The sequence below is a fragment of the Anopheles ziemanni genome, unplaced genomic scaffold (assembly GCF_943734765.1).
Source record: "Anopheles ziemanni unplaced genomic scaffold, idAnoZiCoDA_A2_x.2 scaffold_12_ctg1, whole genome shotgun sequence".
Taxonomy (NCBI): Eukaryota; Metazoa; Arthropoda; class Insecta; order Diptera; family Culicidae; genus Anopheles; species Anopheles ziemanni.
Window position 1 is genome coordinate 839,307 of NW_026690043.1, and position 13,926 is coordinate 853,232.

The following is a 13,926-nucleotide window of genomic DNA, read 5'->3' on the forward strand; positions in this document are numbered from 1 at the left end:
CCCCTCATACTGCACCCCTAGGTTGATTGCGTAGCCGAAATTAACGGTACACACTACGATTCAAATACTCGTAGGTTGAATTTAACGAACTAATGTATCACCAATTGCATACATTCAGTTTAAACGTCCACAAGAGGTGTAGCCACGATCGAAAACATGGCGGCCGGGGCCTCATTTACTCTTTTACCGATCATTTTTATGTTCGAATTTAGCGTATTGTTCAACCTAGAGTAACGAACAAAATCTGTTGCAAAAAACAGAGCAAAAAGTAAACAAATCGCCACTTAGACATAAAAATACTAGTCGAAAGAAAATCGGAACCAGTTGTGCTCGGTTCCGTTTTTCTGACAGCAATATTGCTGTCAATGGCCATCTGACACTATCTTCCAAAATCGACGGACAGAAATATTCCTCGTCTAATAAGGGTATAACTGAAAGGTCTTGTCAGGACAAATAATGTGGTCGAAAGGGAGATTTAATATTCAATTTATTTGATGCAAAATGTTACTGTATAGAGAAATGGCTGTAACTGCCAATTCATAAAAAAAACTTTTTATTCGTTGGAACCAACCCGGTTGACGACAATTGTCAGCTCACCCTGATTTTGGTTCCCCGCATCCAAAAATCAGTACTTCTCCCCCCACAACTCTATGATTAGAAATGAGAATGTGTGCGTTGGTCGTTTTCTTAGGGAGAGAGAGGGTGAGAATGCTTGCTATGCATATTCTATCCTTTGCAACCATGCAACGCCATACTATTCCCAATATGCTTACTGTGTCGTTATACGCGTACAGTCAGTATCCGACTTACGCGGATAATGGGAACCAGAGAAATCCGCGTATCTGAGCCCCGCTACACGACCCGCAAACTCAAAAAGTTTTCGGCGCAAAGAGGGGAACAACCGAAAAGTTTGCGTCAGAAACTTTTCAGCTCCGTGAGCTGAAAACTGCACCCGCGAAGTTTTTGGCAGCTAACCGCAAACTCAAATGCGCCAGAAGAAGAAGATGAAGAAGAAATAAATGTAAACATAACAAATCTCAAAAACAAAATAAACGAACATATGGTGATAAATTTACGTGTTTATTTTGCAGCTGCAGTAATATTTTGTCATTTTATAGCTAGAATATCAATTATAAATTCACCATAGATCAGGGGTCGGCAAAGTCCGGCACACCAACTGATTTTATCCAAAAGTTTGAAAAAGTTTAATGATAAAAATTAAAATATTTTATCCTACCACTTTTTATGTAACTTGAGAACATCAAAATCTTCCTTCTTCATGCGAAGAAAGTTAATTATAGTTTCATTTGCTTGCTCTGCTACAGTATTGTCCAGCAAACGGTTGCCATCTTCTTGCCTACGCACAATACGCCTGTTGCGTTGCCTGTTGCGTTGTTGCAAGTTTTGGGTACTCAACTCGATGACCCGCGATAGGGTAGTTAGCCACACTTCACTCATCAACAGATTATCCGTCTTTTACTTTTTGTGTGAATTGAAATAAGATCTTGTTTGCTTTAAAGGAAGATTTTTGAGTTAACTGAAAAATCAAAAACAAAAACCTCTTTGCGCCGCAAAGTTTTTGAGTTTACGGCTCGTGTAGCGTGGCTCACAGAATTGGTACCGCAAAACGCGGCTACACGAACCGCAAAGATTTTGACGTAAACTTATACGGTTTTTGAGTTTGCGGTTGAAGTTTGCGGTTCGTGTAGCAGGCCGGTTACACGGGGTCCACACTACAGCGCGACGTCCCGTCACGAAACGAAACGCAAACGTGCCTGACAGGCGGCCGAACTTCATACGAAAAAAGTGTCGTAAAAATGGCGCTCCTACCCAATCTGCAAGGTCTGGCTTAAAAGACCGATTGACTCAATTTACAATACAGGGTTGAGGAGTTTGAATGGTTTTTACTGCACTTGGCTTCTGCTTGTGTCCGTGTAATTACATACTGTCAAGCGGGATTTAAGTGCATTTCGTGTAAATTTCAATCTGGTTTAGGAGGTTCTTATTTTTCTTCCTTGCATTGTATTTCTGTCAAAGCGAAACAGGCACGATGAGAATCGTAAATATTTGGTTGTTTATTTCATGCAGCTGACTATCGTAGCATCACAGATCAGTGTATTTTAAAGCATCCAATCGATACAATGAGCGAAGAGGGTGAAAAAATTAATCACAGTGAAGAAAACAACAACTTGCAAGAAGGTTCGGCAACAGCAGACAGCTGAGGCAGAGGTAATGTTCGTATCATCGTTCGGAAGATTAACTCAACGCAGTGATCCCGCTTTCATCTTCAGCCATAATTGTTTGTATAACAATCTGTGTTTTTTTTTTGTTTAACATCAAGGGAATCTTCGAAAGATCGAAAGAAGAGGTTTGAGCCAGTGGTTGGGGCATGGCTCATTGAAGAGCATTGACGCCCAAAGCCACCTGGCTCTCGCAAAGCTCTTGCGCTAGAAAGCTCCTGTCTGAACGCATCAGCTGGCACCTACAAGACAACCTACCTCCGGTTAGCGGCCCGACGTCGAGGCCTCCGAGACGGCCGCTTCCTTCGCCGCCGTCAGAGGACTGCGGCTAGTCTCGTCGACTGTCACCTCCCGTACAGCGTCACTGCTCCTACTTCTGGAACGGCTGGTGGTGCAGTAGCCCGCCTCCTTGTTCCTCGGTTGCCTGCTGCTTCGGCTACGGTCCTCGGGATCGGCGCGAGGCTGTGTGCTGTGCAATGGTGCTGTGCTCACAACAACTCAACAACAACACACTCCGTCAACTCCTTCCGTCGTGAGGACGATTTGCCCAACAATGCGCAAAATCCACCCCAGTAGGAGGATGTTTCGAACGGACTCAACCAACTGTGTCATGCGCAGGGGAATCAAATGAAACACTTGATGTGGAACATCTTGATACAAAAGAGTTGCATGAGGGCTGACCGCTAAGCAAAGGAATCATCTTCGAAGTGCCGACCGCAAGACCACCTGATAATTGGTGTTAACGCGTTCTTAGCGGAGGATATATCGAACGATGTCGATGTGTGACTGCCGATATGAATGTTGAATAATTTGTCCACCTCGATTGCTCGAAATGTAACAATTGTGTTTCTTGTTTTACTAGATTGAAAATAAATAAAAAATCCGCAAAATCTTTTCTCAAAGCGGCTGTTGAAAAGTATTGGAATTAGCCTCATTTTGTCATTATCATTTTTATGCGAAGAATCATTAAACACCGTTCTTACGGTTTAAAACGATACATTTGTTGTTTTGTAGTAGTGTGAGTGTTTAGAATATGTATTTGAAAAAGACATAACCGTAAAAAAAATTGTAATAAAATGTTCTACGTATTGCGCTTGCTCCATTTATATATGGCAACTGACTAAAAAGAATTGTTTAATCGAATGGTCTAGTGGCTAGGAGCGCTGAAAACGAAATATGCAGTTGATGGTTTGATACACATGCAGGTATGTAATAAAAATCTACTAATACATATATGAAAATCTACATGCTTTCAGAAAAGGAAACTCTACAACAACACGTAGCAAGCAGAGCAATGACGAAGGACAGAGACGTGGGTGTTCGAAAAAAGGAGGGACAATTTTTTATTTCGAATTTTCGAAATCCCCACTTTTTGACATATGCGGTCTTTTAACCGTGTTATTTAGACGTCTTTTAACGGTCTTTTAATCTATTAAAAGACTACTAAAAGACGTCTGTTAACGTGACGTTTGCAGCTTGGGTATGGAAACTCGGGGTCCACACTACAGCGCGACGTCCCGTCACGAACCGCGACGTCGCCTGACAGGCGGCCGAACTCCATACTCGGGGTCCACACTACAGCGCGACGTTCCGTCACAAAACGCGACGTCGCCTGACAGGCGGCCGAACTCCATACAAAAAAAATGTCGCACAATTCGCGCTAGTGTAGAAACAGCGAAAAACGCGACGTCGCGCTAGCTCTTGTCAAATGTCAATTCGAAACGAAAACGAACCGACAGCTGGACAAAACGTAAACAAACCGAAACACAAACGCGAACAAAACGAGCAATATTCTTCACGAAACATCGGATTTTTCATTGAACTAGTTATTATTAGGCTTCACAAATGTAATTCAGTTTTCAAACTCCGTTTTGATTGATATTTTTACCAAAGTTTTTTCGAGTGCCGAAACGTAAACAAACTGCTCTTCAACAAGTAGGAGGTGATGTGGAAATATATACTTCATACGGCGGGCCAAAATATCGTCGTTGTTTGTTTAAGTTTGTTTTCTCAGTGAATTTCAAATGTGGAAGCGCCAAACTCACTCAGGGTGCATAAAATACGTAGCTAAACAAATACCATGCATTACTACCTCAAAATTCAATAAAAAAATTTAGCCGAGTTTGCGCCCCAATGTGATACATATTTCCACATACTCTCCTACCTCTGTCGCGCTTGACTTGCGTGATTGTTCTGCCGAAACTGGGCTACTTTTGCAACGGGAAGTCGCGCTGCAGTGTGGACCCCGAGATACAAAAAAAATGTCGCACAAATCGCGCTAGTGTAGAAACAGCGAAAAATGCGACGTCGCGCTAGCTTTTGTCAAATGTCAACTCGAAACGAAAACAAACCGACAGCTGGACAAAACGTAAACAAACCGAAACACAAACGCGAACAAAACGAACAATATTCTCCACGAAACATCGGATTTTTCGTTGTACTACTTATTTCTAGCCTTCACAAATGTAATTCAGTTATGAAACTCCGTTTTAATTGATATTTTTACCAAAATTTTCCCAGGTGTCGAAACGTAAACAAACTGCTCTTCAACAAGTAGGAGATTACGGAGAAATATATACCTCCTATGGTGGGGCAAAATATCGTCGATGTTTGTTTTATGTGGTTTTTTTTTCAGTAAATTTCAAATGTAGAAGCACCAAACTCCCTCAGGGTGCATACAATATGTAGCTAAACAAGTATCATGCATTAATACGTCCAAATTCAACAAAATTTTTGGGCTGAATTTGCGCTCCAATGTAATACATGTTTCCACATACTCCCCTACCTCTGTTCTGCCGAAACTGGGCTACTTTTGAAACGGGACGATGCGCTGCTGTGTGGACCCCGAGTTAGAGTGCATAAAATACGTAACTCAACCAATTTCATGCATTACTATGTCAACATTCAACAACATTTTTGAATCCAGTTTGCGCCTTAGTGTAATACATATTTCCCCACACTCCCCTACCTCTGTCACGCTTTGTTGGCGCGATTTTTCTGCCGAAACTGAGCTACTTTTGAAGCGGAACGTCGCGCTATAGTCTAGATCCCGAGTTTTGTAAATTCCTAAAAATACTCAAAATTTAAGTTTACTTGCTAAAACCCTAGTATAGAATATACCAATATGTTTAAATTGTGTCAGGAAAATTGAACTAAATTTCGAGTCAACAATTCACCTTTATTCAGTATTGTTTTCAATTTTTCAAAACAAAATCAGACATTTCAAAGGTTATCCATTTCAACGAAATTGTGCATTGGTCCAAGATAAGATGAAGAGCATATCCACACATTTATGATAGACGCACTGGACTCTTGTCGCCACATTCACCCTGCTGTTTCACGACGTAACCTATTTTGAAAAAAAGAGTAAAAGTTAATCAATATTGGTTGAACCAGCAAATATACTGCCAAATCTTTCAATTTCTTTTCAGCTATAAAAACACCCGGTTGACAAAAATTCTAAATTTTTGCAGCTGTCATGTAGTACCAGCAAGTTTTTCCATGGCAGATTGCTGGGACTCTTGCTGGAACTACATAGTACCAGCAACAATGTCAATTTCTGTCAACCGGGCATTTACTTATACAGGCTTACCCCGGTTTTCGTCACCAAACGGGACTTTGGCAGCGACGTAAAAGCGAGGCTAGCGAACTACAGTTCTTACGTTTATAATACCTACTCAAGACTTGACTGACACAAAACAAACGATGGATGTGATCATTATTCTCGTCTGAATTTTCAGTGGTTAATATGAAGGTGTTCTTCAAACTACAGTCTGTTCTCGAGTTACGCGGTTCTCGACTTACGCGGATTCGGAGATACGCGGTTTTCAAAGTTTGACAGTAGATTGGGTTTATTACATCGATTTAAATTCCTGAGATGTACAACCACACGAATAAATATGTAAATTACACATTTGCATAACTTACGCTTTTTATTTCGTTTGCTGCAATTTATGTTGTTTGAATACGCTTGCATTGCATTCATATTAATGAACAAAGAAAATTTTTGAATATTCTATGATGCATGTACACAAGAGCTCGATCTCTTAACTCCTAGTATAAACTATGTGTCAAGCAATATTCGAGATACGCGGAAATTCGAGATACGCGGATTTCTCTGGTCCCCATAATCCGCGTAACTCGGGAACAGACTGTATAACAAAGTTTGTCAAATCAATGGGCATCAACCGTTTTATATTCCGTTTTACTTCTTTGGTTTCCATGCCGTGTAGGTTTACAATAATACATTCAGTGCTTCAATTGGAAGATATTTTTGATTGAGCAAAGTAGTCTGAAGCAGACAACCTGGACCACTTGTTTATGAGTCCATGTTCGGTTCTTCTGACATACAATATGCATTGAATCGTATGAGTATAGAACAAAGCACGCGGCTATAAACCAGCTTCGAACGGTTTGTCAAACGACGAAAACCGGGGCTGACGAAAACCGGGGCCAGCCTGTATTTTAAACAGACTCATACAGCGTTTTACATCTCACCTAGCAACCCCGGCAGTGTACGTAGAACATCAAACACATATTAATCTGTACAGATGTTTGTCGTCTACAGCTTTTCCTTAGCTATTTCCAACATCCCTCGAGATATTCGGGATATCTGGAGGGATGTTGATGACAGACGTTGGCGAGGAGCGAACAAAGGAAAGCTGTAAACGTCAAAGATCTGCACAGATTAATATGTGACGAATACTCCCAGCCTAAGCAGATAATTCGTCGCTTTCTATAATCTACCAAAATGATAGCTAGCGATTGAATGTTTGTAGTAGACACGACCAGTCGAGGGGTGCAGATAAAAGTAGGGGAAAATCGCTTTCCGGTCGAAAAATATACTTTTACGAGGATTTTTGTGATTCGCGCTCGTTTCCTGATGCGAAAAAGCGATCATAGCCTACCTTTTCCTGTAACTTTCAACTGTTCGTCTCTACTAAAACATTTAACCGCTAGCTATCATTTTGGTCAAAGACAATTAACAGACAGGTCGCAGCATATCATGTAACGAGCCGAAAACCGTGGGAAAATTTTTGACAGTTGGTTAAAATTTTGTTTACTTCTCACGAACAGCGAAGAAAGTGGGGTAAAACTGCAAATTTGGTATGTTTCCTCAAAAGAAAAAAGAGTTGAGGCGTTCGTAATATGTGCTGGAGGAAGACTGGGTATAAGGCAGACCAACACACTTAATTTCGGCAATCACAGCGAGCAAAAGGATCTATATCACATGATTTCACACAGAAGAGCAGTTTCTATCCGCAAGACCATGGATACTGTGATCTAGAATTACCAACTACCTATTTCGCGAAGATTTTAGCGGAGATCTCCCATAAATATGCTGGAATTGTTTGAAAACACTTTTTTAACCAACTGTCACAACCATGGCGGAGCAAAAAACAGCTTTGACCTGACCTGTCTGTTAATTGTCTTTGATTTTGGTAGATCCTAGAAAGTGATAAATTTGGAGGTTTGTCGATTCAACATCAATTATTTTACAGTAGGCTAGCATTGTTGGATGTTTTACGTACACAAAAAAATGGGCACAAGATCATTATTTGAAATTGGTCTGATCCGTTGGTGCGGGCATTACCATACTCAAATGCCACATACAACAGAATTCTGTAGTGTTGATAGCTTCTCAGCATTTTGCTTTTGCATTTGGGGTCGTTATACACGGGTAGTAACTTTTCGATTCGATCATAGCTTGGAGGTTAAAACACTTATAACAATGATGAATCATAACTGATGAAAATTAGAAGAAAAACATTTCCAATTTTTTTCATAAACAATTAATTTTTTTTTTGCGGGGGTCGTTATACACGGAACAATACGGTATACGGCCAATATTGGCGACTATATTGCCATACTTAACACATCAGATTTGTTATATGCACATGACAACAAAACACATATTGAGCCATCCGAGTTCTCGGAGAAGTTTAGGAAAATCCACCACGCTAATTTAACGTTGGAGGATTAGACTACGAATACTTTTTTTTTGTGAACAAAAGCGAACTGTTGGCAGCTGTATGTAAGGCTGATTATCGATTGTATTGTTATATATAATGTTATACTCACTTTTACTTGTTTCACAATTGTAATTTTCCATCACACAGCTGTTACCAAACGTTATGGTGCTCCCTTTACCATCTTTCAGGAGACCACAAACTGGTGTGTAGTCTGCAGTGCAAACTTTGGAGCATGTTAACTTGGGTTGTTGTTCTTTGCCGGCCGGATTTGCCCAAACGATGGCCAGAAGCACTTTAAATACAAAAACAAACTTATAGCATTCAAGCAATACATTTTATCGCTGAATTATTCATGCAACTGAAAGATAGCTATATTACCGCAAAGAACAATAAGGGTACGCATTGTAGTATGATGACGATTCCGGAGATGTGCTCAAAGCAAGAAACGATGTTTGTTGGATGCGAGCTGTATTCACACTGAAACCATTTGCCAACTAGCCCAATATTTGTTCTTACATACCTTATGAATATATGATGACCTTCAAAACAACCTGATTGTACCAATCTATTTTCATTGCCGCTTGTTGCATAGTGGGCTAAATTAATCCAAAGTGTGATCAGTGATTTTTCATAATGAATTAATATTATTTCCCAGCTTCCCCAGAACCAACATAATTATAGTCCTTTATTAAAAGAATAAACGCATTATATCATGTGTGTTTTCACATAGAGTAACAGTAAAATACCGAAAATATTTTTTTTTATAAATAGAATAATGTTTTTAAATAAATCATTTTGATGAAAAAGTTTTTGGTTGAATTTATTTTCGGGATTTAAATATGGCTTTCTACGATATTGTCGATTTCATATTGTTTGTCCCTTTGTCCAGATGCTTGATCAACACAACCCCATTATTTAGTTTTGCACGAGCCGGACTCGGGCAAGCGGATGGAATTTGTACTGCTTTAATCATGCCTGGCTCGGGCAGTTTTTTGTCGCTCGTTTTGTTTCTACTTTCGTTGCGCGTCGTTTATTTTGAGTGTATCTGCTTCGAAAACACGTTCTTACGTGCTTATAAACTTTTATTCATATGTACTAGGTTAAAAGGCCCGGTTAAACGGGCTCATGTTGATGAAAATGCATTAAAATCTAGTAAAATTGCGATAGATCCAAAATTATGGCAGTTTTACTCAAAGCCTCAGCCCGGTTTGAGAACTCATGCTGTCTCATACTGTAAGCTTTTAATTCTTATCCTGGTTATTCTGATATGACATTGGCCCACTGGCTGACTTAAGGCTTGATCATTGCTGAGTTATTGAGAATCAATTCAGGTTCAATTATTCTCTGATAATTTATTTAACTTTTGGCAATAACGGGTTGTGGCTGCGGAATGTGTTTCAGAGAGGTCTTAAAAATCTTAACCCGGTTAGACGGGTCGATGTTTCGGAGAGAATTGTCGGTATAAGAGTAAATGAGGCCCCGGGCTAGATTCTCCTCTTCCTACTGGTTCACATTAAGCGCCTGAAGCTATGCAAAGCGCGACACATGCATTCGTTTCGAATATTTGAACGCTAACTGTCGCTGACGACGCGAAACAACTTAATAGGTCATCGTAACCAACCACCGATCGTACGATCTGACTGCGTTGCACCCTCTAGGATAATAAAAACGCCGCCGTGTCGGCATGCTGACTAGGTCGAAAATGTTAAGCATAGTCGTAAGAATTCAGGTATATAAGCGTATCGTAGAGATCAAAAAAGCAGTATTCTACTAAACGACAACTCGCATCATAGTGCTTTCGTCGGTGGAAGTGCCACCCGTCGAAAGAAACGCGTCAAGTGTAACATTGGAAGCTCCGGCGAGATCTGTCCATAGTCGAAATACTCACCCTCGAGTGGTTTCACCAGAACCACAGTTACCCGGGAAATTGAACCCCGTATAATCTGCCTGGTTCGTGAGTGACGCGAGGAAGAACGTGTTCAAGCAATGAGGTTGCACGTTAGGACCGGAGGAAGATCCGGCCAAATTTGGCAGTTGGTCCAGGGAGGCCAAAGAAATTCTACGGCGGCCAAAAGGCCCAAGGCAGCGAAGCCACAGACGCACAGTACCTAGCCAGGAGAGTAGCACCGGACAAGACATCCATCTGCGGACGGCCGACAAGACATCCATCGGTGGACGGCCGGCGGACAAGACATCCATCGGCGGACGGCCGGCGGACAAGACACCCATCGGCGGACGGCCGGCGGACAAGACACCCATCGGCGGACGGCCGGCGGAGAGAATCAGGCGAACGATCTTCCGGCGTACGGCCGGCGGAGAGGACCGGGCGAGCGATCTACTGGCGGACGACCTGCGGAGAGGACCGGGCGAACGATCCATCGGCGGACGGCCGGCGGAGAGGACCAGGTGGACGATCCATCGGCGGACGGCCGGCGGAGAAGACCAGGCGGGACATCGTGGAACACTCGGCGGCGAAAAGCGATCTTCACAACGTAGGCAGTACGCAGAACGCGACAACCAACGAGCCCGAGAAAGTCAGCACAGTAAGTAGAAATGGAGTTTAATCATAAGCAAAATCCGAATGGAAATTGTAAGCTATGCGCAAATTCCGATGATTGGAACAAACTGATACATTGCATAGAGTGCGATCGGTTTCTTCACCAGTCATGCGTAGAAGCGCTGAAGTTCAAGGCAGTCGCAAAGGGTTTTATCTGCCCTAAGTGCAAGAATGCTGCAGAAGAAAGGAAAGAGAGCCGAGAAGCTCTAATGCAGACGCAGAAATTATTACAGGAAAAAGGCAAAGAGAACGTAGAAAGGGAAAAAGCAGTCAAGATAGAAAAGGAGATAGAAAGGCTTCAAGAGGAAGAAAAAAGGGCACACGAAGAAGCTGAAGAGACCAGAAGCTTCATATATGAGCCAGGACATAATTCAACCGCAAATGAGGACGTTAAATTGCTTGCGGAAAGCATCGCCTCAATGGTAAAGGCATGGACGACAAAAACGGACAAAACAGCACTTTCCGAGCTTCCAGATTTTTTCGGAAGCTATAAGACTTGGCCGCGTTTTAAACGCATGTATGTAAAGTGAGAAATAACGAGAGGGGAGTTTTTACTGTAGTTTCTTCTTTATTTCCACTTGTTCTAGTTCCGAGCGCGACTGTCACTGAGCTTGGTTCGATTACGACTGACTGACCGTTTACCGCAGACCCGCCTTATATTCCCAAACTTAGTTCCGTTATTCTGGGTCTCTATTCACTCTCACATTCGGCCTTTCCTGACGCCTAACGCAGACCCTTGCTAGGCACTATGCTTCTTCCTCTGAAGATTCTAGCTCCTCTTCATTGACAGCATATGCCCACAGCTTCATATTGTCAATGCTAGTCGTTGTCATATTCGGCCCTTCGCATTCAGCGGCTTTTCTAACTTTAAAACGACCGTTTCGATTCACAGTCACAATTTGATAGGGCCCCAGATATTCGCTTGCCAGTTTCCTACCAGCCACAAACTGCGTTCTTCGTATAGCTACCAAATCTCCGGTCACATAACCCGATTCTGGTTTCCTTTTTTTATCGAATTCTCTTTTTTGAGCTAGCTGCGCTTCTTCAATAGCCTTTCTTGCATTGTACCGCATTTCCTGTCTATCTCGCTCAAATTCCTCATATAGCTCCTGCTGCAATATTTCTCCCAGCGTATCATCAGTTAGATTCTTCATTCGCACGCCAAACATTAACTCAAAAGGTGATTTACCAGTAGTTGCATGCCCGTGTGCGTTAATCGCCCTCTGAACCCTTGGGACCTCCTTAAACCACTTGCAGGGATTCTCGGCAGACAACTTGGATAACATGTTGAGCAACGTACGATTAACTCGCTCCGCTTGTCCGTTACCCCTAGGCACCCCTGTTGTGCAAACGACGTGTTCGATCCCGTTGGTGTTCATATACTCCGCAAATGAATTTGCCGTGAATGCCGCTCCTCGATCCGTCACCACTCGTTCTGGGTTCCCGAACACAGACGACCATTCTTCTATCTTCCGCAGCGTCTCCTCCGCACTCGTAGTTTTAGTCGGGTACAGCCAGACAAATTTGCTGAATCCGTCCACCATCGTTAGTATGTACCGGTATTGCTTCGACGTTGTGTCCATTGGGCCGACGTGGTCGATGTGTAACGTGTGCAGCGGTTTGTCGCCCTTCTCTATAGGATGAAGATACCCTTCCTTCAGACCCAATTTTTTATTGTACAATATGCACTTCACACAATTTCCGATGACTTGTTTCACTTTCATTTCAACCTGAGGAATCCAATACTTCTGTGTCAACGTATGGATTGTTTTCTGACTACCGAAATGTCCGTTGTTATGCACCTCTTGAATAAGCTGCTTTTGCATACTTCGCGGAGCCACTATCAAATCTTGTCCATCCTTCAAATAATATAGTATGCCACCTTTCAAGTGGTATGCTCCATAAGGTTCTTTTCGTAGGATCTCACAAATTGCTTTCACCATTTCATCTTTCTGTTGACTGTTCTTGATGCGCGCCGTAACTTCTGACGTCACTACCATTACACGATATGGGTATCTACTGAGGCAATCCACGTGTCGAAGCCTCGATCCCGGTCGATGTTCCACTTCAAACGTAAAATCCTGCAGGTACATTACCCACGGTAACACTTCGCTAGGTACCTCAGCCTTTTTCAATGTCTGTTTAAACGCATTACAATCAGTCACCAGCTTAAAAGGTACACCCAGAAGATATCTTCTAAACTGCTTTGTTGCCAGGAACACAGCTTTCGCTTCTAGAACATAGCTATGTTTTCTTTCCTCTGCGGCCGTCGTTTTTTTACTCCAAAACGCTACCGGATGCAGTTTTCCTTCAAAACGTTGGAGTAACACCGCACCATATCCCTCCTTCGACGCGTCGGTATGCAATTCTGTCTCTGCTTCACGGTCGTACAACCGTAACACTGGTTCACTCGCAAGTATCTCCTTCAACTGGTTAAAGGCTAGCAGCTCTTGACTTCCCACCACGAACTCCGTATCCTTACGCAGAAGATTGGTGAGGGGGCGAGCGATATGAGCGTAGTTTTTCACGAATTTTCTGAAAAACCCGGTGAGCCCAAGAAAAGCCTGCACAGCCTTCACATTCTTCGGTACACTGAACTTGGTCACAGCATTGATCTTCTCGGCGCTTGGCGAAATCATGCCAATTTCCACATAGTGGCCAAGGAAATGGACTGAGGACTGCATAAACTTGCATTTTTTCCATTTCACCGCGAGTCCATGTTCTGCAGCCGTCATGAGCACTTGTTCCGTTTTCCACAGACACTCCGCCGCCGTTTTTGCGTAAACGATCAAATCGTCCATGTACACTTCTAACACGCCTTCGTTGATCAGGTTCAAAAACACGTGGTAGACGAAGCGCATGAACACCGCAGGAGAGTTACACAACCCAAACGGTGCTCTATTAAATTCGTAAAACCCCTTTTTCGTCACAAAAGCGGTGTATTTCTTACTCGCCTCGTCGACCGGCACATGGAAAAATCCATTTTCTAAATCCATCACCGAGAACCACTTTGCACTCTGAAGCTTCTCCAGCACCTCGTCGATCCGCGGAATTGGAAATCCGTCTTTGAGTATCATCGAGTTCAGTTTCCTGAAATCGACGCATACACGATTGCTGCCGTCTTTCTTCTTCACCACGACCACCCGGCTGGCGAAAT

General features: G+C 42.6%; 1 protein-coding gene across 1 annotated transcript; it reads right to left on the reverse strand.

Annotated features, from left to right (window-relative positions):
- Positions 1-5,453: 5,453 nt before the first annotated feature.
- On the reverse strand, positions 5,454-8,698 carry LOC131292898 (turripeptide Pal9.2). Its single transcript, XM_058320991.1, has 3 exons — positions 8,591-8,698; positions 8,322-8,504; positions 5,454-5,589 (listed from the first exon to the last, which is right to left on the reverse strand). Exons 1-3 carry the CDS (start codon positions 8,613-8,615, stop codon positions 5,531-5,533), a joined length of 267 nt encoding a protein of 88 aa, XP_058176974.1. The 5' UTR covers positions 8,616-8,698; the 3' UTR covers positions 5,454-5,530.
- Between the last annotated feature and the right edge of the window lie 5,228 nt (positions 8,699-13,926).